At 48.2% G+C, this 24,095-nt stretch overlaps 2 protein-coding genes across 2 annotated transcripts in view; one reads left to right on the top strand and one right to left on the bottom strand.

Annotated features, from left to right (window-relative positions):
• The window catches only part of PATZ1 (POZ/BTB and AT hook containing zinc finger 1), a 43,968-nt gene extending 38,077 nt beyond the window's left edge, over window positions 1-5,891 (bottom strand). The window contains exon 1 of the mRNA XM_088477911.1: window positions 5,830-5,891. The gene's annotated coding sequence lies outside the window, so the exon portion shown is untranslated. The remainder of the gene's footprint in view (window positions 1-5,829) is intronic.
• Window positions 5,892-5,933: 42 nt separating this feature from the next.
• DRG1 (developmentally regulated GTP binding protein 1) lies at window positions 5,934-23,867 on the top strand. Its single transcript, XM_088477917.1, has 9 exons — window positions 5,934-6,103; window positions 15,375-15,498; window positions 16,382-16,557; window positions 16,658-16,727; window positions 16,977-17,146; window positions 18,661-18,791; window positions 18,875-19,042; window positions 21,228-21,350; window positions 23,644-23,867. The coding sequence occupies exons 1-9, from the start codon at window positions 6,062-6,064 to the stop codon at window positions 23,741-23,743; spliced, it is 1,104 nt and encodes a 367-aa protein (XP_088334043.1). The 5' UTR covers window positions 5,934-6,061; the 3' UTR covers window positions 23,744-23,867.
• The last annotated feature ends 228 nt before the right edge of the window (window positions 23,868-24,095 follow it).

The raw sequence follows: 24,095 nt of genomic DNA, 5'->3' as shown, positions 1-24,095 counted from the left end.
AACCAACGATTTTCTGTCAGATTTTCCCTTGAAAAAGCGAAGATTTTTTGAAGTGTAATGAACGAATTTTTGAACGATGAACGAATAATGTTCCTTCCCTTAATGAAAATCGTCATGTTGGACAGTCTGAAATGAACGGTAACTACAAACTACAAATGGGAGTGCGCATTTGTGATTATCGTTCATCGTTATAACTCATAAACTGAATGATTTTTTGGAACGATTTAACGATAACTACGTCGTTATCAACAAATCGTTCAAAAAATTGTTACGTGTGTATGCACCTTTACAGTACTACACACCTTGTGTACTAGAGCAGGATCAGACCATCAATCATTGAGAGGCTCAATCAGATGATCCGTCTATCATACAAGCCAAGCTGCAGAGGCTCTGAGCAGTCAGGAATTAGCATTGCACGGAAATAACCACCTTGAAACAGAGGGCCTGATTCAGAGCCGGACGCTATTTGCGCTCGCTCGTTCAGAAAAAGGGGCCGGCTATTTAAATTGAGCGCTCGCTCTTTGCGGTCTGATGACGCCTCTATGTCTGAGCGAACGAACGAAACATGCGCTCGCTATTTTGTAAAGACGCCCCCTGGCCGCTCGCATCATACGTCATGTCCGCTATTTATTAGATTAATCGAGTACATCGAAAGGCGTCTGAACTGCTCGCAGTGCTTGTGGTTGGATTTTCCTACCGCAATCATGCGAACAGTTCAGGCTAAGAGACAACCAAGTGACGTGGCCGATGACGCTGCTTTGTTAATTATGCACACCCTTAAAACGCCCGTTTTGACCGTTTGGCACGCCTGCGTTCGGATCTCCACTCCCCGTTTTCAAGCACCTTCCCCTGTTACCACCCACAAACGCCTCATCCTGTCACTCAAATTAGCAGGCACTCGCAATTTTGCGAACACACGATTTACGACCTCACTGACTGGTTGGCACATGGGCATTACGAGCCATACGCATGCGCAGATGTGCGAACATCGCTCGGAGAGAACGAGCGGCCGCTTACGAGCGGCTCTGAATCAGGCCCAGAGATGGTGGGACTTGTAAACAGAGGGGGATGGCCAAGGAATAATATTGAAAGTGAGTCACAATGTTTACAAGAAAAATAAATCCACTTACTGTATATTTCTGGGCATGGGGCCTGATTCCAATATTTGCGCAAAGCTGATTTTACGCATATTGAGGGATTTTTAGTCATTGCACATGCATGAAAGACGCACTGCGCATGTGCTTTGCGATTATGCTCGCACAGAGGATTCGCTCGCAAAGTGAGTGACAGGTAGTCAGCATTTGGGGGAGATAACGTTGGATGACTAGGTAAATGCAGGCATGTTGGGACCGTTTAAATGCCGTTTCATAGTTGTGCATAAATTAGCCATTGCAATCTTCTTCGCAGCATGAGAGCTCTCTGCGTGTCAGGAGAGATGCAGTGTTTGAGATAGGTCAGACTTCCAATCAGAAGATGTGCGGCTGCTCAATCTGCATTGATGTTCCCGATGTTTGCGCTAATTCATGTCGATGGACGGTTATGAGAAGGCAGCAGTTGGCCTCACAATGCTCAGTGAGGCTTTGGAAGACATTAGTATATTTTTCCTAATGCGATCCATAAGAGATCGCAGTTCCGATTGCATTAGCGTAAATCTCAGAATCAGGCCCATGGCCTATTCAGAATTACTAACACTCCGGACAGAGGGCCTGATTCAGAGCCGGACGCTATTTGCGAACGGTCGTTCAGAAAAAGGGGCCGGCTATTTAAATTGAGCGCTCGCTCTTTGCGGTCTGTTGACGCCTCTATGTCTGAGCGAGTGAACGAAATATGCGCTCTCTATTTTGTAAAGACGCCCCCTGGCCGCTCGCATCCTACGTCATCTCCGCTATTTATTTGATTAATCGAGTACATCGAAAGGCATCTGAACTGCTCGCAGTGCTTGTGGTTGGATTTTCCTACCGCAATCATGCAAGCAGTTCAGGCTAAGAAACAACCAAGTGATGTGGTCGATGACGCTGCTTTGTTAATTATGCAAACCCTTAAAACGCCCGTTTTGACCTTTTGGCACGCCTGCGTTCGGATCTCCACTCCCCGTTTTCAAGCACCTTCCCCTGTTACCACCCACAAACGCCTCATTCTGTCACTCAAATTATCAGGCATTCGCTATTTTGCGAGCACACAATTTCTGACCGCAATGACTGGTTCGCGCATGCGTATTACAACCCATACGCATGCGCAGTTGTGCGAACATCGCTCGGAGCGAACGAGCGTCCGCTTACGAGCGGCTCTGAATCAGGCCCAGAGGGCCTGATTCAGAGCCGGACGCTGTTTCAGAGCGCTCGCTCTGAATCAGTACCCTCCCTCTCTTTTTTTAGAGCGGCCTCCTGGCCGCTCGCATAGCTGTGGGTGACCACCCACAGCTATAGCGAGCGGCCAAAAAGATGGTCGCGATGGTCAAGACCATCACGACCATCGGGCTTGCGACGAGACCCTTGTGGTAGGGTCTCGTTGCCGCAAGCCCTGGAGTGCTTTTGGCTCTATCAGAGCCAAAAGCACTCCCACTGACATAATTTGTGATGTCAGTTTGGCCGGCCCCAGAAGGTAGGCGTTCCCATGGGAACGCCTCCGTCTGGGCAGCAACGCCCCTGGCACGTCCACCAAAGGGGGCGTGCTGTCACTCAACATGGACAGCACGCCCCCTTTGCAGCGAGACCCAAAGCGACGGCTTGCCCGTCGCTATGCGGGTCTCGCGCATGTGAACGACGGAGCCGGCTTCCTCGTGCGCATGCGCACTTGGCCAACATCGACCCGCTTGCGAGCGGGTCTGAATCAGGCCCAGATATCTTTATTTCTGGACTGTCCTGAGAAATTCCGGATGGGCGACAATCTTCAATGTGATCTCGCAATCAAGCATGATACTCTCAGTACCAGGAAGAGAGGATGATGACCCCGTCCCCCATCTGTTAAGGTAAGCAGTGGGAGTAGGGGGACAACACAAGGGAGCATTTTGACAGAGGTGCTAGTCATGACATTATACCTACTAATTAGGCAAATGCTTTTTTTTTTTAAATTTTATAGCTAGAATTTGCATGTTATTTAAATAAACTCTAATTTTGCTGTTCTTCAAAATGTACTGCCTTAAGCTGGGTACACACCTATACAATCATCGGGCCGTTCATCCAATATCGAGAGAATGGCCGTTGGATTGTATAGGTGTGTATGCTGTCCCGATGCAGGAGTGTTAGCCGATAAACGGCTTTTAACGCTCCTGCAATGGTCGGGATCGGGAGGTCGCATCTTATGTATGGTTTAATATTTATCGGACCTCCTGATCCCATAGAAGCCAGTACACACTGTGCTATGTCTGCACAATGTGTACGCTGCTGACGGGCTCACACTGGGGACAGACTGCACGGCTGATCAAAACAGTTTTACCCGATCAGCCTGCAATAGTAAAAGTGTGTACCCACTTTTGTTTCAGTATAGACTCATGTCTCCATTCACCGTGTAGGGACACAAGAGCAATACCTTCCAACATTTCAAAGAGCAAAAGAGAAACAGAAATAAGTTACTCCCATGATCTGCCTAAACCAGGTGGTTGGAAAATTGGAACAGACATAACCAAAATGGGACTTGTTGGGAACTGTGAAGAAATGCCTGCTCTTTATAGTCTAAAAGTTCTCCACCTAATTTGGGAGTCTCAGAGGTATACAAATGTGGTGTATACATAAGTGCCTAATGGTTTTATCATGCCTAAAACATTGGAGTGGGGGCTGAGCTCTAGAAGTGAGCGAAGGCATGCTCACGTCCTTGGGAACAGGCTTAGGGTCCGATTCAGCCCTGGACGATAAGAAGCGTTCGCTCGTAGCTGCCAATGGTTCGCATTGTGCGCATGCGTATGCATCACAGTGCGCGTGTGTGAACCACTGTGAAAGATCGGGAAGCGTTCGCTCGCCGAGCATTGACAGCCCACTAGAGTGAGTGACAGGAGAAGCCGTTTGTGGGTGGTAGCGGGCTGGCCACTAGAAACGGGGGAGTGTAGATGTGAACGCAGGCGTGCTTGACCGAAATAACGCCGTTTCAGAGGTGTGCATAATTAACAGGCAACGTCATAGTACACGTCACCTGGTTGTATTTCACACTGAAATGATCGCAGTGCATGCGGTAGGGTATAGTCTACCTCAAGTGCTGCATTCGCTTCCGATGGTACCCGATGTACCGATGGTTGCATACACTTCCTGGAGATGACGTGCGCTAGTGGGCATCTTAAGACAGGCTAGTGGGCGTCTGCATACACAGGGTGATGGCACACCAAGACATAGTGGGCGTGCTTATGGCTTGCCGTGCGATCGTCTGCTTTGCTGTAACTTAGCCGACGCTGGGTGCGAGCGAACGCATCTAGCGACCGGGTCTGAATCAGGTGCTTGGTTCTCCAAAATGCCAGACTTTCTTCAACACCCCGCCCTTAAAAATCACCCATCAATACTGCGGACTCCAGAGACACTTGCCTCCTGACTTACAAAGTGGAAAAACAAAACACACATAACACCCGCACAGACTCAAACTCTTAATAGCTCTTCCCTATTTATATTTCTGTATATTATATTTATTCAAATATTTTTTATGTTAGGGAGGTGCACCCAGGAATAAGACAAATATGCAAAAGAAAGAAAAGAACAAAGTATTCCGGCACTCATGAGCATCAAAATAATATTATTTAACTATAATCCATCAATCTAGGGATCTAACGATTACCTAAAATATAGCTTTTAATAATTCAATTAAAATAATGCCAGCGAAATATTAAACAAATAAATAATAAACACAAATAGTGAGAGTGAATTTAAAATCAAATATGTTGCTTTCAAAGAAATATCAATCTAGATTCTCCATCATTTCCATATATGTTTAGCATAAATTGCTACTATTTACCACACTGTCTTTGTTACATATATTGTTTCCCTATACAGGGTCCTCTTACTAGGGTTTTATCAGTCACACTAGATAGTGAATTCTGTGACCACAATGCCCAGTTGCTAATAATCTTATTTGTCAAGGTTATCAGTCAATGATGGTATTGTTTCCCTTAATTATTCCAATGTTAGGGTGAAATATCGGATATAATTGTGTTACTAAAATATCCTCACACTTTATATCGTGTGTAATTATATTGCCATATAGATCTGAGTTATTGAAGATTAATAAAGAATAATCTATTGTTGTTATATATATTAATCTTGGTCCTACCCTGAAACCGGATTCCCTTGTTATTGGAATCTCAGCGCCTAATATAAAAGTGTTTTTTTGGATATTTATTCCATATAGTGACAATAGTTACTGATACTTATCTAGACAAGAAAGTAATTTGGTTCATGGTTTGTTTGTTCTTTTCTTTCTTTTGCAAGGTGGAAAAAGCAGCAACCATAATCGGGTCAGTTGGGAGGTGTGGTTTTTGGGTCGTGGGTTCGATTACAACCAGGACCCTATCAATGTGGAGTTTGTATGTTCTCTCAGGTACTTCAGTTTCTTCCCATAGTCCTCTTCAAAGACATAAAGGAAGAGACTGATGTGAATGATTACATAGAATAACAACTGAGCATGACGAGGATGGCTGCCTTACCGTCTGCAATAATCATGTAACGTGGTTGTGTCCTATTAGGCGAAAGACACAATATGAAGAATTTAACCATTATTATTATTTTATTCCCTGATCCCCATCGCTTCTAAATGCATTTACATTTTTGGGACATACTAACAGTGTGTCAGCAAAAAATATAACTGTATTTTTTATTCTGGAAGTATAAAAGTGTCAGTAAATAATAAACATACGTTTACAAGGCTTTGGAACCCTTTACATCTGGAGGACTCGTACTCTTCCATAGAGTGGAAACAGAGAAGCTAGAGCGTCGCTAGGAGACCTGACGCATGGCCCGGCACGTTCTTCTTTTACCCGCTCGGTGGTGATTGCGCCTGCGCGCCGGTGCCGTGGTAGGGTCAGCAGCTGCTGCCGCTGCAGTGTGAGCCGCTTTCTCGTTGATCGGTGACCGAGACCGGCGCTACCATGAGCGGGACACTAGCCAAGATCGCCGAGATAGAGGCGGAGGTGATTAGTCTGTAGGTGTGCGGGAAGGAAATTAGGTTTTTGCGCTGCTGTAAGAACAGCGGCGGAGCAACGTGTAATGCAGCAGCTGGGTGATAGGGAGGGGTAAGATGTTCGGTGTCAGCAGCCGGTTTATAGAGACATTCAGGTACAAGGTTGGGAGGCACTAGTTACCGGACTATACATCGGAGACATGGCTGATCAGGGGTCAGGGAACTTTTTTACTATTTACCCCAAAATATATTTAGATACGCTGACGTTACCCCCTTGATTTGAAGGGAAGAAAATCATATAGTAGTGCCCCCATACTTATGCCCCTGTAGTAGTGCCCCCATATAGGGCCCCTGTAGAAGTGCCCTCATATAGGGCCCCTGTAGAAGTGCCCTCATATAGGGCCCCTGTAGAAGTGCCCTCATATAGGGCCCCTGTAGTAGAGCCCCCATATAATGCCCCTGTAGTAGAGCCGTCATATAATGCCCCTGTAGTTATGCCCCTGTAGCTGTGCCCCTTTAGTGCCGCTTGTACAAAGAAAAAAAAAACACTTACCTTAATCCCCGCTCCTGCATCTGCCGCCATCCTGTCCGCCCAGCTGCTCCTCGGAACTATGAGAGAGACGTCATGACATCTCTCCCATAGTGCGCATGGAGAGAGACGGAAGCTGGAGTTCAGAAGAGAACTCCAGCCTCCGGCTAACGTTGCAGGGAAGGAGCCAGGCGCCCGCTGGTAATAACATCTCAGCGGGCGTCTGGCTTAGAGCCTCCCTGCGGCGTCGGGCTGGAGGACACTGGCACCGCACCCGGCGCCAGTGACCTCCATTCCTGGGGGTAATGGACGGACAGCCGGGCATGCAATGATTAATATGCATGCCCGGCTGTCCGTCCATTACCCCCAGGAATTTCATTTTTACACCATTTGGGGTAATTTACCCCTGTTCCCCGACCAGTGCATTAGATACTGGGTTATAGATGCATCAGGTAGAAGGATGGCTGTCTCTAGTAACAGGGCTATAGTGGCAGTAGGGGACGAAGTTGGGTGGCTCTAGTTACTGGACTATAGAGACAGCAGGGTATGAGTGGCAGTTACCGGGTGGGGGCCTGGTTGGGTGGCACTAGTTACAGTGCTATAGAAGTAATTAGGGTACAATATTGTGCGGCACTTCTTACTGGGCTCTAGAGGAATTTGGGAACAAGGTTGTGGGGCACTAGTTATTGTGCTATAGAGGCAACGGGGGGACATGGTTCAAGGATTATGTAGTTATGAGACGGCGGACACATGGCCACTGGTCTCAATACCGTCAATGTAATCCTGGCAAGGGACCTAATATAGGCGTCAAAATACCAATGCCTATGTTAATCCCAACGCCGGAACTCTGACGGGACGCTGGACCAATTGTCCAGCGCCGGAGGTAAGTATCCACGTAGCCGGGGATGGGGGGTTTAGGGACTTTGGGTTAGGCTAGGGGAAGGAGGAGGGGGGTGTTAGGTTTAGGCACCCCCTTGTGAGGGTTAGGTTTAGGGGGAGGGGAGGTTAGGTTTAGGCACTAACAGGGGGAGGTTAGGCTTAGGGGAGGGAGAGGGTTGGGAATAGTAAACTTACCTCCGCTGTCGGTATCTCCTCCATCAGGCTGCCGGCATCGGAATTTTAACCGCCGGGCTCACGTCCGGCAGTCAAACATACTGATTACAGTTCAAGGTTAGCTGACAGTGGTTACTGGACTAGTTACTGGGCTGTAGAGGCATTGGAGAACATTGTTGGGTTATGGTGCATACACACGGTCAGATAAAAAGGATGTTTCTACTTCAGGGTCCATAGGGGGTCCACAGGGTTGACCTTGGGGTATAGCTGGATCTGGATCCACGGGCACCACGCAGTTAAAGCTTTGCTGCTCCCAGGATGCACTTGGGTCCGTCCTCCTCTATACCCCGGCCACAGGCACCTCAGTTTTAGTTGGTGCCCGGCCGGAGTCGGGTCACCCTGTCGCAGTGGGGCTGCAGGAGCAGCCCCTAAGCTTTATTTTAAAAGAGAAATTTTTTATTTTTTTCTTCTTTTTTTACACTTTTAGAGCGGCAGCATCAGACTGTCCTTTAGGACGTCCACGCTGCCGCTCCTCCCCGCTGGCGCCGCGACGCCAGTACAGCTCTGGGGATCGCGGCGGGACCCCAGAGCCTGTACTAGCCGGGCTCTGGGGACTCCCTTGACTGCTGCCGGACGCGACGGGGATCAGGTAAGCTGCGGGTCGCCGCGTGCGGCGGCCCGCGGATACTTCAATGCAGTCAGGAGCCTCCGGTCTCTGGGGACAGACCGGAGGCGCTAGCGGCGGCGGCGGGCTCCCCCTCAATTGAGGAATACCCCGCGTGTCCGCTAGACCACCAGGGTATCAGGCTGGTAGCGGGACCGGCAACCCGGGGGTTAATTGCTAGCCAGGGGAGGCAGCCTTCCCTGTCTAGCGGCTCCTCCCCTCAGCTCAGCGCGCCTTTCAACAAGCAGTCTGGCGTCGCTGAGCTGCTCTTATCTTACGGCCACTCCTCCTCTGAGGTCTCCGGCGGCCATCTTTACTGGCACATCGCAGACTCCCAGGCGGTATCAAGTGGACCGGTCCCCCTGTGTACCTCTCCCCTGCTAAAGGACAGTGTACACAGCGCTATAGCCCTCCCAGACACTGAATCTGGGCGGTTGATTGTAGCGGAAGGTGCAGTGAGTATAACTTTTCTGCATTGTATGTGACTATTGCTAGTGCTGCCTGTCTGTGACTTATTCTCCTTACTGTCAGCTTATAACTATCCCTTTCCTTCTCCTACGGCCCGGCAGGTGTGTGGGGGAAGGGCGTTTTTCTGAGACCCTCACATATATAAAACACGTATTTGTGGGGTCAGTCACATACTGTTGTGTGCTACACAGTACCATATCTGGGCTGTTGTTTCGCATACTGGTGAGTGCGCGGGTGTTAAAACCGTAATTCCTCTGGTGATACCTATTTCTTGTGTATTTACGGTATCATGTCGGATGAGGAGACTGAGCGCTCTGTGGCTCCTGTGCTATTTTCCTGCAGACGCTGTGCTGCTGGAGTTGATGGGGAGGACTTATCTCAGGATGGTCTGTGCGGGCGGTGCCAGCTGGTACCGGGCCCCTCCAACCCCCCTGTATCACAGGACCCTCCTTGGGCGATGTTTTCACAGGTGCTGGCGTCTATTGCGGACCGGTTATCGGTCCCATCAGCGGTCCCTTCTAGGGCGTTACCGCAGCCCACCATCCCCCATTCCCCGAGGGTTCCACAAATGTTGCGGTCTTCCCCCGGGGCCCAGACTGTGGGTCCTTACTCGGGACTGCCTGTGTATGTGCAGTCTTCCCCAGGGACGTGTCAGTCTGTAGTGCCTTTGCAGAGTGTTGCTCCGACGGCTCCTCCGCCTTGGGTGGATGTTCTATCCAGCTCCGTACAGAGTCTGGCGGCTTCATCCTCGGCGTTTCAGTCTATGTTGCAAGGTGATGTGCCACCAAGGGTGTCTAAACGTCCGGTTGTGAGTTCACTAGCTGCGCAGTTGTCGGACTCGGAAGTGTCCTCAGATGATGGAGAAATCCATGAGGACTCTGACTCTGATGTCATGGGGCAGGAGGTGGAAGCTAAGTCCTCCATTAATGTTCCAGCCTTAGTTAGGGCGGTGCGGGCTATCCTACATGTTGAGGATGATGCGCCGGCTCCTAGGTCGAAGTTTCCTAATTTTAAAAAGGCCAAGGTGACCTCAACTGTGTTCCCCCTGTCTGATCAATTATCGGATCATATGGCGGCGGCCTGGCAATTACCTAGTAAGAGGTTCCATCCACAGAAGAGGTTGGCGGTGAACTATCCTTTTCCTGAAGCTCATTGCAGGAAATGGGAAACTCCGCCGGCGGTGGATTCCCACGTTACCCGCTTGATCAAAAGCGCGACGTTGCCATTGCCGTCTATCTCCTCTTTGAAGGATCCCACGGACAGGAAGGTGGAGACTTGTTTAAAGTCCATTTATTCTCTTTCCGGGGCGGTGGCTCGCCCGTCCATGGCTATCTCCTGGGTGGCTAAAGCCATTGAGGCATGGGCCAATGCCTTGGAGGATACCTTTCCTGATGAGGCTCCGGATATCCAGAGAGCGTTAGTGGGACAGATGCGGGATGCAGCTTCCTATATTGGGGAAGCGTCTTTGGATGCCAGCCTGCTCACTTCTAGGGTGTCGGCTGCAGCGGTGTCTGCTCGGCGCTCCCTGTGGCTGAGGTCCTGGAGGGCTGATGCAGATTCAAAAAAGGGTCTGGAGGCCTTGCCTTTTAATGGTGATTTACTATTTTGTCCGGATTTGGACAGAATAGTGGATACTTTGGCTAAGTCCAAGTCGGCTTTTCTCCCTTCGGCCTCTGCGCCGGCTAAAGTGAGGAGCTCTGCCTTTCGGGTTCAGGGTAAGGCCAAGGGCCAGTCCTTCCCGAGACATTCGGCGACCAAGGCCGCACCCAAGCCCAAGAAGCAGGCATGGAGTGCTCGGCGCCCTTCTTCCAAGCAGGAGGATAAGCCTGCTGCCTGATGGGACGGGCCTCTCTCTGGGGGACCCCAGAGTGGGAGGCCGACTTCTCCAATTCGCCCAGTGTTGGCACAATACCACCACGGATGCCTGGGTTCGAGAAGTAGTCTCTCAGGGGTACGCCCTGTCTTTTCGGTTCAGGCCGCCCCACCAGTTTTTCTGTACGAGTCCTTCTCTGGACAAGACCAAAGCTGGTCAGACTCAGGTAGCTATAGAATCCTTGCTACAAGCAGGGGTCATTGTTCCCGTTCTGCAGTCTCAGCGCGGGACGGGGTACTATTCTACTCTGTTTCTGGTACAGAAACCCAATGGTTCTCATCGCCCTATCCTGAATTTGAAGTCTCTGAACAGATACCTCAGAGTTCCCAGGTTCAGGATGGAAACGTTACGTTCCATCATTCTGGCGATGGAACCCGGGGATTATATGGTCTCCCTCGATATCCAGGACGCCTATCTCCATGTGCCCATAGCACCGGCACATCAGCGGTATCTGAGGTTTGCTATCCTGAACCATCACTACCAATTTCGGGCGTTGCCTTTTGGCCTTTCCACGGCTCCGAGGGTGTTCACCAAGGTGATGGCGGTTATGGCTGCCCACCTTCGGGGTCAGGGTCTACGTCTGTTGCCGTACCTGGACGATCTTCTGCTGCTGGCGAGCTCCCCGGAGGTGCTTCTTCGACATCTCCACCTGACCATTGCTTGTCTTCAAGCACACGGGTGGTTGATAAACTGGAAGAAGTCCTCCCTGATTCCATCACAGCGGATGGTTCATTTGGGAGCCCTGCTGGATTCTCGTCAGCAGCGGATTTTCCTGACTCCAGAGAAGGTCTCCTCCCTGCAGCTGCGGATACACAGTTGCCTGAGCAGTTGCCGCCTGTCGGTCCATTCAGCTATGAGAGTTCTGGGGTCCATGGTGTCGACATTCGACATGGTGGAATTTGCCCAGTTCCATTCCCGGCCCCTGCAGGGGCTGATTCTATCGGAATGGAACGGGTTACCTCACCGGATCCGCTCTCAGATGCTGGTGTTGTCCGCGGAGGTTCGGCAGTCTTTGGCTTGGTGGCTTCAGACGGTGCATCTGGTCGAGGGGCGCCCCTTTTGGATCCCGGACTGGGTCCTGCTCACGACGGATGCCAGTCTTCGGGGTTGGGGGGCAGTGACCGGCTCATTATCGCTTCAGGGTCGTTGGTCCGCGGAAGAAGCACTTCTCCCCATCAACATCCTGGAACTGCGGGCTGTGTACAGGGCCCTGCAGTCGTCCGGCCCCGCTCTTCACGGAACGGCGGTTCAGGTGCAGTCCGACAACGCCACCACGGTGGCGTACATCAACCACCAAGGGGGAACTCGCAGTCGGGCAGCAATGTCGGAGGTGTCTCGCATTCTTGCTTGGGCGGAGTGTCACGTTCCAGCGATCTCGGCAGTCTTCATTCCCGGAGTCCTCAATTGGGAGGCGGACTTCCTCAGCCGTCACGATGTGCATCCCGGGGAATGGTCGCTTCACCCAGAGGTGTTTCAGCTACTCGTGGACAGGTGGGGGCTGCCGGAGCTGGACTTGATGGCCTCCCGTCACAATCACAAGTTGCCTGTTTACGGGTCAAGGACAAGAGACGCAGGCGCCTGTCTGGTAGACGCTCTGTCGGTGAAATGGACGTTTCACCTGGCGTATCTGTTTCCTCCGATATCCTTACTTCCTCGGGTTCTGCGGAAATTCAAGCAGGACGGCGGCACGATCGTGCTGGTGGCTCCGGCGTGGCCCAGACGTCCTTGGTACTCCGATCTGAGGTGCCTCTCCATCGACGCTCCGTACCTTCTTCCTCAGCGTCGGGACCTGTTGTCTCAGGGGCCCTGCCTTTACCCGGATCTGGGTCGGCTGTCTTTGACGGCGTGGCTCTTGAGACAGCCGTCTTGAGGTCTAGGGGTTTCTCCAGTTCAGTGATTGGTACCATGCTTAGGGCACGCAAGCCTGCCTCCGCGCGGATTTACCACAGGGGGTGGCGCACTTATTTTCAATGGTGTGAATCCAGAAACTATGATCCGCAGGTGTTCCGGGTTTCCAGAATCTTGGAATTTCTTCAATCGGGTTTGGACCTCGGCTTACGCCTGGCCTCTCTGAAGGTTCATGTGTCTGCTTTGTCCGTGTGGTTTCAGCGACGGATTGCTACACTGCCAGATGTTTACACCTTTTTCCAAGGTGTTCTCAGGATCCAGCCTCCCTTCGTGCCTCCGGTGGCTCCGTGGGACTTGACGGTGGTACTGAGGGTCTTGCAGGGTCCTCCTTTTGAGCCGCTTGAGTCGGTGGAGCTCAAGTGGCTGACGTTTAAGACCATTTTTCTCCTGGCAATTGCTTCGGCCAGGAGGGTTTCAGAATTGGGGGCGCTTTCCTGTCGCCCTCCTTTTCTGATTTTTCACCAGGACAGGGCAGTGCTCCGCACGCGTCCTGAGTTTTTGCCCAAAGTGGTTTCAAAGTTCCACATTAATCAGGAACTTGTTGTGCCAGCTTTTCAGTCACCTGATCTTTCGGCTGGTGAGGCTTCCTTGGATGTGGTCCGGGCACTTAGAATCTATGTGGACCGGACTGCTTCGGTTAGGAAGTCGGATTCTTTGTTTGTCCTCTTTGGTTTTCACAAGAGGGGTTGGCCTGCCAACAAGCAAACGATAGCCCGTTGGCTTCGTTCAGTTATTTGTGAGGCTTATGCGCAGGAGGGTTTACCTGTGCCAGCCTCTGTTAAGGCTCATTCCACTCGTTCTGTGGGTCCCTCTTGGGCTGCTAGACGTGGCGCCTCCGCTGTTCAGCTGTGTAAGGCGGCTACTTGGTCTTCAATTCAGACGTTTTTGAGGTTTTATGCGTTTGACACCTTCGCCTCTCAGGATGCATCCTTTGGGCGCCGGGTACTCCTTTCAGCACAGGAGCGTCCCCGCCCTTAGTTGAACTGCTTTGGGACATCCCCAAGGTCAACCCTGTGGACCCCCTATTGACCCTGAAGTAGAAAACAAGAGATATGGTAAGAACTTACCTTTGTTATCTCTGTTTCTACGAAGTCCATAGGGTCCACAGGGCGCCCGCCCTGACGCACCTGGCTTCAAATGGGCTGTGTGGCTGGTCACCGGTTTTCCGTCTCCCATTTCTGTGAGTATGGTTTCTTGTGTGTTCCAGTCTTCCTTCTCTCTGTTTAGTCTCCTCCTCCGGCCTTAGCTGCTTACCAACTGAGGTGCCTGTGGCCGGGGCGGGGTATAGAGGAGGACGGACCCAAGTGCATCCTGGGAGCAGCAAAGCTTTAACTGCGTGGTGCCCGTGGATCCAGATCCAGCTATACCCCAAGGTCAACCCTGTGGACCCTATGGACTTCGTAGAAACAGAGATAACAAAGGTAAGTTCTTACCATATCTCTTGTTTTTAAACGATAATTTCGTTTGATCTTTTAAATCCTTTTTTTTTAACCCCCTCTAACGACCAAAGTATGGTCGATGCACGGGTACGGATGGTCAATATCGACCATTGCTCGTGCATGCAGGCCAACCTGGTCGATATCGACCAGGTTAATCTGTTTACTATAGAGACCCGCAATCGTTATGTCGTTTGGGGGTTGGTGCATGTTGCTGGATGTTTGACATCCAGCACATGGAGGACGACCAGACAACTATATCTGATCGTTGTCTGATTGTCCCTTGTGTATGCTCCATAAGACTAATTACTGGACTATAGAGACATGGGGTGGGGGTGGGCATGTATCAAACCTTTTAAAGAGGACGGGTGGAGAAGTTGCTCATATCAACCAATCAGTTTCTAGTTATTTGTCAAGTACATTCAAAAAATAGATGGCTAGAAGCTGATTGGTTGCTATATGCAACTTTACCTGTCCTTTTCAGAAGGTTTTCTGAAATAACCATGGCTACACAGGCTGTGTACAGAGAAAGGGGATTTCTAGAGTGTTAATCCATACAAGTTGACAGTTATACCCCTTTCACATCGCAAAAATAACCCGGGATATTGCCGGGTCGAGGTGCGGTTGAACACTCCACCCAAAAAATTCCTGGGTTGAGTGACCTGGCATTTCAACCCTGCAGTCAAGCAAGGTTGAACACGGGAACAAGCTGGGTTGAAGTGCAGTGTGAACAGGCCCTACCTGGGTTATCCAACCCAGGACCCAGCAAACACCACTGATTGGATGTTCCTGAGTCTCACTAAATGTCAGCAGCCAGACACACAGGCAGCACACTGCAGAGGCAGCAGTTGGAAAGGGGTTAATACCACCACTGTCATTACAGTGGTGGCTAATTGGAGTGATGAAGAAGTGAACTGTACACTATGCTGTCAGAAGCTGCATCATACTCTCACTGGCTGAACCAAATGGCAGCAAAGCACAAACACTCATGAACTCAGGGCTACACAGTGGTAATCCATCAGCCATGATTCTTGGAATGCTGTGAGCAGTCCCCCACCCCTCCCTTGTGTTCCCTATTGTGATCTTATCTTTGTGAGCCTGAAAAAGTAAAATTTTAATGACATCCATAAGGTTTTACAGGGCTGACCCGGGTTCAGTGTGAACAGGGCCAACCCAGGAATAACCCTGGTCGAAGCTCCAGTATGAAAGGGGTCTGACCCGGGTCGCAGCTGGGTTGGACTGTTGTTTGAAAACCTGAATCAGAGCCAGGTTTGCGATGTGAAAGGGGTATAACTAGGCCACAGAGACCGAGAAGATGGTAGGTGAAAGACTTGTTCTCTCTTTCTGCAGATGGCCCGGACCCAGAAGAATAAAGCTACTGCACATCATCTTGGGTTGCTGAAAGCACGCTTGGCTAAGTTACGCCGTGAGCTTATTACCCCAAAAGGTGGTGGAGGAGGTGGTCCTGGAGAAGGTATGCTTATACCGTTTTGTTTTTAAATCGCTGCTTGTGTGTGTGGTAGAATCACGTTACACTTGTTACTTATAATAACACTATCTAACTTTAGACACTAACCCGTGTGGAGTGCACCATTTTAGATGTCAGGAGAGTGTTCAGCCTTTAGAGCCCAGAAATAGGCGATTTTCAGGTTTTTCTTTTTTTGTCCTTTCATGGAATAGACAGTAGGAAAAGGTGTTTTTTATTTATATATATATATATATATATATACATATATATATATATATATATACACACACACTATTTTCCTACATTAGTAACATGACTAAAGTTTTGCTTTAGTCACTGATGGAGCCTCTTTGTTATATTGTGATTCATTGTTCTATGGTGATGTATTAAAATGTTGACGATAGACAACGTTTATCTGTCAGGACATATTTATTTCTCGTATAAGTATCCTATTTTTTTTTTACTTATGTGCGATACTAGGGAGCCCAGCATGACATTTAAGTGGGGGCATTTTTAATATTTTGTAAATAGGCTGCAACAGTCATTACTAAATTATACTGTTATGTGTCTGCTTATCTAAAGTTTGTGATTGCCTGGATAATAAGCTCACATAGCTTCGTAGGTAGACCCACCAACATAACCCCATACATCAGTTACAAATGCTCTGCTCACCTAATTTACTATTGCAGATTAAAAAAAATTAAAATAAAATCAGTTAATTCATCAGACATGGCCTGGAATAGTAGATTTAAATCTGAAGTTCAGGAGCTGAGCAGGTGGAAGGGTCGTGTTTGAGGGTGTGAGCTGTGTGTGCCTTTTTTTATTTTTTTTAGTATAAATAAAAAGGAAGATGTGAGTTTGTAGTTTGATCTGAAATTCTTCCTTATAGGTTTTGATGTTGCAAAGACAGGAGATGCTCGAATTGGGTTTGTAGGATTCCCATCTGTTGGGAAGTCAACACTCCTCAGTAACTTGGCTGGTGTTTACTCAGAAGTGGCAGCTTATGAGTTCACTACACTGACAACAGTGCCTGGAGTTGTCAGATACAAAGGAGCCAAGATTCAGGTACACATACTGGGAAAGGTTTTCTCCTAACAGGCTACACATGACAAATGTCTCCCAAATGTATTACTGCTGGAATTTTAAATAACTATTGTTTTGGCAGTTGCTTGACCTCCCTGGTATTATTGAGGGAGCTAAAGATGGAAAAGGCAGAGGTCGACAGGTCATCGCAGGTGAGCTGCCACTTTCTAATTATGTATGTACTTACACAGTGATTCTCAACTCCAATCCTTAGACCCCAACTGGCCATATTTTTAGGATATCTGTTTGCGGAAGTAGGTGGGATAACTGCTGACCAAGCAAAATAGATTAACTCCTCTCTGCATGATTAAGGAAAACAAAACATGACCTTTTGGGGGAACTAGAGTTAAGAACCACTATACTAGCATGTGGACTTAAGTAGAAGTTTTGTCATCCTACAGTGGCTCGCACGTGCAATCTAATACTTATTGTCTTGGATGTGTTGAAACCTTTGGGACACAAAAAGATAATTGAAAATGAACTGGAAGGGTTTGGAATCCGACTGAACAAGAAACCACCAAACATTGGGTACAAGAAAAAGGACAAAGGTGGCATTAACCTTACAGCCACAGTAAGTTGCGCAGCTTGGGCAAGACAGCAGTTGTTATTGCTGCCAGCACTGTGGATCAGTCAGGGATGTATCTGGAGTTTTGTTCTCCCTGTGTCTGTGTGTGTTTCCTTCTTGTGTGCCAGTTTTTCCCACACTCCCACAGTTACTGGAACGTTAAGTGGCTCCTAATAAAAATTGACACTGTGTGTGTCTGTGTAGTAGGGATCATAGATTGTAAACTAAACAAGGGCAGAGACTGTTAAAAGTGATCGGGTATTCTCAGACACACATTTGCAAAGTGGTAAAATTATCAACTGTGCAATATGTAGGCACTATAGAAATAACTATTAATAAATAACATATACTATGGGCTCAATCCAATTACTTGCGAAGGGTGAGATGTCCCGTTGCCATGGAGTTTAAAAACTGGCACCGCATCTCGCGGCCTGCTCTGAGGCCGAATTTGCGTAGTTGTGATCGGAGCCCTATGGGACTGCAAACACTTTCATGCGAATTTAGGCTGCAGTAAGGTTTGGCCATTGCCGCAATGACTCGCACCCGCAAATACATTGCGTGCAATTGGATTGACCCCTTAAGGCCCCTACACACTACACGATGTCATGAGCGATTTGGTCAATTCAGATGCATCGGAACGACAAATCGTTCATATCATCCAGTGTGTACGCACAATGCCGACGCGCTCCCGCAGGTCGTCCGCCTTATCCTCAGATCTTTTGTACATGCCGAAACATCTAAGGATGTAGCTAGCGATGCCATGCTGCCAAATGCAGCATGGGTCCTCTACCCCTCCATCGCTGCCGGCATCAGCAAGTGTATGCACTTGCAGATGCCGACACCCCCCGCCGGGTCCATCATGCACAATAGATTGGCTGGGTACACATTGTCTAATGTGTACCCAGCTTTAATGTTTTGACTGGCATAATGCCATGAAAAGATTAATATGCTGGTGCACAAATTGGACATGCTGGGAGAAGAATAATGTATAAAAAAGCTGCAGGTTGCTTCTGCTGCATTAATCTGTCATCTGCAAATGTTGCTACTCCCATATACAGGAACAGATGTCTGTGATATTATATTTACGTTGCAGATGTAGTTAGTGCTTTGCTACCAACTAATCAGAGTGAAATACAAACCATTGTTTCTCACTATGGCACTTCATGCCTTTGTCAGGGCTCATCAGTGCAGTACATGGTTTTCTGCCATTCATGTGAGACAACATCTTTGATACGGGATAAAGGTTAAAGGAAATGTGTAAGCACTAGAACAGTATGCAAGTGTGCTACTGCTGAGTAGTAGAAAATATCTGCAGTTCTTAATATTGCTGTACCACATCCAAAACCATAAAGGAAAGAATAGACCAGGGGGTGAACAGACCAGGATCCACTATTCTGTCTTTAGATAGGGTGTTTACGTACATCAGTGTATGTGAAAACAATTTCCCTTTTTTTTTTTTTTCTATTTTATAATCTTTAATAGAATTATCCTTAAAAATTGTGCCTTCTTCCTCCTTTTAGTGTGCTCAAAGTGAGCTGGACAATGAGACCGTGAAGAGTATCTTGGCAGAGTACAAAATTCACAATGCAGATATCACCCTGCGCAGTGATGCCACAGCTGATGACCTGATCGATGTTGTTGAAGGAAACAGGTTTGTTAATACACAAGGTGGGTTGTGATGTCATTACAGCCATACTGTTGTCTTAACCATTCTGGTATTGTTTTTTTTCTCAGGGTTTACATCCCCTGTATCTATGTATTGAATAAGATTGATCAGATCTCCTTGGAAGAACTAGATGTAATTTACAAAGTGCCACATTGTGTACCAATCTCTGCCCATCACCGTTGGAACTTTGATGACCTCTTGGAAAAGATCTGGGACTATCTGCGATTGGTGCGAATGTGAGTGTTAGAGGATCTAGGTGGGGTGAAAACTTAAGCTACGTACACACTATGCGATCATCTTACAATATATTGTGGTGTGGATCGAAACGATACATTGTGTGGATAGTATAGTGTGTGCACGCGATCACATGTGCGCAGTCTTCACATCATCCCATCTGCTGTGCTGCACAGCAGATTGGACGATGCAACTAATGACGCCATGCTGCTAAATGCAGCATGGAATGATATATCGCGTGGTCGTACGCCGGATTGTGCAGTGTGTACGGCCTGCAATATATATCGTTCCACAACATCGTGCCATCACCAGGCAGTGATCGCGCTGAACTAAAACAATTGTGGGTCCCAGGGATACCTTACTTAAAAAAAAATTGGGGGCCTACGCCACTGTTTTTGGGTCCCATCACATATTATTGGGGTGAGGACAGGTAGCAATTGGGGTGGAAGGGGTTATGGGCAAGCAGCAGTTCGGGTAGAGCTAAGGGGTAAAGGCAATGAGAACTTGCGGTAGAGGGGAGTAAGGGCAGGCAGTGCTAAGGGTAACGAGGGGGTAAGGGTAGATAGCTGGCACAGTACTGAGGGGCTAGGGGCAGGCAGTGCTAAGGGTAGAGAGGGGGTAAGGGTAAATGGCTGGCACAGTACTGAGGGGCAAGGAGGGGGTTAGGGGCTTTCATTGGCATTGCACCGAAGGGTTCCACCACACACTGGCAGCATTACTCAAATGTGTTCCAGCAAACACTGGCACTGCACAGCATGGTCTCATGGGACAGTGATAAGATGGTGGAGGGCCACGGGGCAGTGATGGGGTGAGGGGTGTAGGGCCCTGACATGATAGTGCATGTAGGGGGGTTACAGAGCTCTGACTACAATAACTGAAAACATTTCTGAATGGAAAGGTAAAAAAAAAAAAAAAAAACATACAGAGGTGTATTTACCCAAACAGTACTGGCACAAATACACTTAACCTACACACCTGACAAGGCACATACATGAATCATAATGAGAACGGGCAGCAACATTGCAGAGATGCCGCTTGTGGGAGGAGCCCCAGCCACTAATCTCTCTAAATTGGTGGGATTGGAGAAGTAATCCTGGAGCCTGTTTCCAGCACAGCAATGTGTGTGTGCACTTTCAGAACAGTGTAGAAGATGTGCTGTCACTGCATCCTATAGGACCTGGGCCGTCTTCCCCCGCCGGTACACTAGGCTGGTACCCGGCTGGCTGCAGCAGCTGGTGCTCAGTGTGCCATCCATCCTACTGTAGATAGCGGGCGGCGAGCTGGGAACACATCTTACTCTTCATTGGCGAAGGACACGCTGCTTCCTGGGCTGATTGGATGGGGATGGACGAGGAGTCCCTGCCACCTACGTTGATTGGATGGGAAACGCAGGGGAAGTTACTGGGCTGGCTGCTGCCGCATGCACAGAGTGCGTCCTGCAGGACCCGCTCATTTTTAAAAAGTGAGCCCCTCCTTTGCTGTAGCGCGTAAATACACGCTATAACGAGGATTCCGCGATAACTGCCAGCTACACTCCATATAGTGGACCTGATTCAGACCCACTCGCAAGCGGGTCGATGGGGCACTGCGCACGTGACGCGCGCAAGCCCCGTAGCCAGTGAGAAATTCACTCGCTCCAGGGGTCGCTACAAACGGGGTTGATGTTGATCGACAGCTCGCCCCGTTTGTAGGCGGGGAGGAGGGGTCGCTGGTCAAACGGAGGCGTTCCTGTTGGAACGCCTGTCATTTGTGGGCGGACCTACTGATATCACTCCTGATGTCAGTAGTGAGCTTCCTGCTCTATTTGAGCAGGAAACTCACTGGAGCTTGCAGCAGACGAGACCCTACCACAAGGGTCTTGTTGCAAGCCCGATGGTCGCGATAATCGTGACAATTACCTGGCCGCTCGCAAAAGCTGTGGGTGGTCATCCACAGCTTAGCTAGCGTCCAGGAGGCTGGGTTAAAAAAAAAACAAAAACTGCCACCCTGATTCAGAGCGAGCGCTCGCTTTTTGCGAGCGCCTCTGAATGAGGTCCAATGTGTACCCAGCTTTTGTCATTCTTATGTTTCATCAGTAATTAATGTTGTAGGGGCTCCCCTGTGGGATAACTTGCCACTTTGTCATGTGCTTCTACCTCGTATTTTAATATTTTTTTTGTAATTTCATCTCTTTATTTTTTCCTTCAGTTACACTAAACCAAAGGGCCAGTTACCTGATTACACTGCACCAGTTGTACTTCCTGATTCTCATACAACAGTGGAAGATTTCTGCACCAAAATTCACAAAAATCTCATCAAAGAATTCAAATAGTAAGTATTTGTAGCACCTCCTACTAGTAAATGGTCATCAGTGATGTAGTGAATGTTCATTGATCTATTACTCTGTAAACACACTGGGTCTGTGAACCTATGCCAGCTTGTTTAGTATAACTTAAGTGAAATCACTTTGCAGATGCCACCCAAAAAAACCTTCACAGGCCTATGCAAATGTGTGTGATTCTGGCACTTATGCCTGTCTGTGTCACACATAGGGGTCTTTGCCTGACGTACTACTCCGCTGCTATCATACTGTGCAGGTCTGCACTTGTCCTGGCCTTCTGCAGCATTCCTGCTCTGGTTTGTTTTCTTGGACTTGCGCAGCCATGTTTGATGCAGTCAAGTGACTGATCCATCCAGTCAGATTGTGAAAGATGTTCACATGATCTTTGCATTCAAAGAAAACCTGCACCTGTGACTCAGCCAGTGTCAGGACAACTCACTTGTCAGTGCTCTCTGACTGCCTGTATTCACACCAGTGCCAGTAGTCTTGTTCAGTGGCTCTGTCGCCTGCCTGTGATCAGCACTCCAGTTGCTAGCTTGAACTTTCTGCAGTACTACCACCATTTATCTGAATTTGGCTACCTGTGCGCAGTCTCAACAAGCATGGGTTCAGCTGCCAGCCTCACCTTTGCTCAGACTCAGCAAGCATGAGTTCATCTGATAGTGTGCTGTATGCAGCGGGCTTCTGCACACCTCTCGGCACCCACTGGCTTCTATTGCAGTTCTCAGAGTGTCTCTCTGGCATCTAGTGCTTATCTGGATTTTTACTCTGTCCCTCTGGCTATATCCATAGGCTATTACTGTGACTGGTTTCTCCTATTCTGAGTGTCTGTCTATATTGGGGCTGCTCCTGAGTTTCAAGTTTTTAGTTCCAGGGCTGTGGTGGGTTGCGGTTTCCCGATTCACTTGTCTGGTTCAGTCGGGGGTCTGGGGTATCATACCATTGTTCTTTCCCCTGAGTTCCGGGTTCTGATTCCAGTTCCAGGCTTGCTGTAGTGTGGGTTCCAGGGTGATCCAGCCTCTGTGGTTGCTCGTTCCTGACACTCGTTCTGAGTTTATGGATTCCAGGTTTGGTACTAGACAGCTGAGTCTCTACAGCAGTGTGTGTCTGAGTTCCCAGTAGTTGGTTCCAGCCTTGAGTCCCTATTACCAGGTACCTGGGCTGAGTTCTGTATGAACTGTTCCAGGCCCTCAAACTGGTATGCCAGTTCTGTAGAGGTGCAGATTCTAGTCCAGAGTTGCTATCTCGTACTGCCAAACTTGCCAAGGACGCCCAAGCTACTCATATTCTGCCTATACCTGCTTTATATGCAGAAGTCCTATCAAGCCTCCCAGTTTTCATTTCACCTTGTCAGTCCAGCCTGAGGGTCCTGCCTTGGATCTGAATCCCCTGACCGTTCAGCCTGAAAAGACTAGATGGGGGAGAGGATGCAAATCCTAATCTAGGTCGAGCACAGTCAGATCATGTTCGTGCAGTTGTGTACACCAGGCAAGAGAGAGTGTGTGTATTATGTGTGTGTGTGTATATGTATATGTGTGTGTGTGTATATATATATATATATATATATATATATATATATATATATATATATATATATATATATATATATATATATATATATATATATTTTATTTATTTATTAGTTTCGTGATGATGCTGAGAACTGACACTGCTAGGCGCTTTCTCCATTGCTCATGTTTATATTGCTTCAACTAGATGTGAGCGGTTCACTTCTGCTTGGCTATTTTTGCCAAATTAGTGCAAGTTCGATTTTAACTTTTTTTTTTTTTTTGGCTAAACATGTGAAAAGCAGATAGCCAATAAGATGCCACTTATCATAACCGAACCACTACTCTTTAGCTGAATTTGCAAGTTTTTAAGTTACATTGAAGCCTATTAGCGAATGTGATCGATGTGAACTGGACTCTTATTTTACTGATGCTTACTGTATGTGAATAAACCTTGCAATAGTTGCCACTTTACATATACACGCAATTGCATTTTTTTTTTTTTGCAAATACATTTTTCACCTACTGTCAGGGACACAATTCTGACCATCTCTGCATCAGACGCTCTGTTAGACTGTTGAGCATGATACTATACCCTTGTTTTAATGGAGTCCTTTTTAGTGTCTACTGCAGATTGCTATGAACTAGATCAGCATTACTTTCTATGTTTATGTTGCAGTGGATTTTAATTGTACTGTTCTTAGTTGTGCAGCATTGTAGACTGACATAAGAATAATAGAAATCAAACCAACTTTTCTCTCTTCTTCCCCCACAGTGCGTTGGTTTGGGGGGCCTCTGTTAAGCATAATCCTCAGAAAGTTGGCAAAGATCACGTAATGGAAGATGAGGATGTCATTCAAATTGTGAAGAAATAATCCAGCCTTTTCCTCCTGTTATCACTTGTCCCTGCAGCCACTAAACACCCCTGCAAATGACCGGTGACTCCTCTGTAAATATCTTAGAAAACAAAGCGTCAATAAAATCTGTTTTAAATGCCAACCAGCAGCTTTTTATTTGATTCCTGTTGGCCTGAAGCAAAATTATCGTGAACAATGAGCGTTTTCGTAAGAACTTACCTTTTGTGGACTCTTTCTTGGAAGTCCATAGGGTCCACAGGGAGACCTTGGGGGTTGTAGGTGATGCATCTGGAATCTGGGCACCACGCAGTTAAAAGCTTTCATCTCCCAGGATGCACTTGGTCCACTCTCCCTAACCCCGAGCCAGAGG

The sequence above is a fragment of the Taudactylus pleione genome, unplaced genomic scaffold, assembly GCF_031769625.1.
Source record: "Taudactylus pleione unplaced genomic scaffold, aTauple2 ptg000205l, whole genome shotgun sequence".
NCBI classification, from domain to species: Eukaryota; Metazoa; Chordata; class Amphibia; order Anura; family Myobatrachidae; genus Taudactylus; species Taudactylus pleione.
Note: the sequence above shows the minus strand (reverse complement) of the source record. Positions and strands in the feature narration are given on the sequence as shown.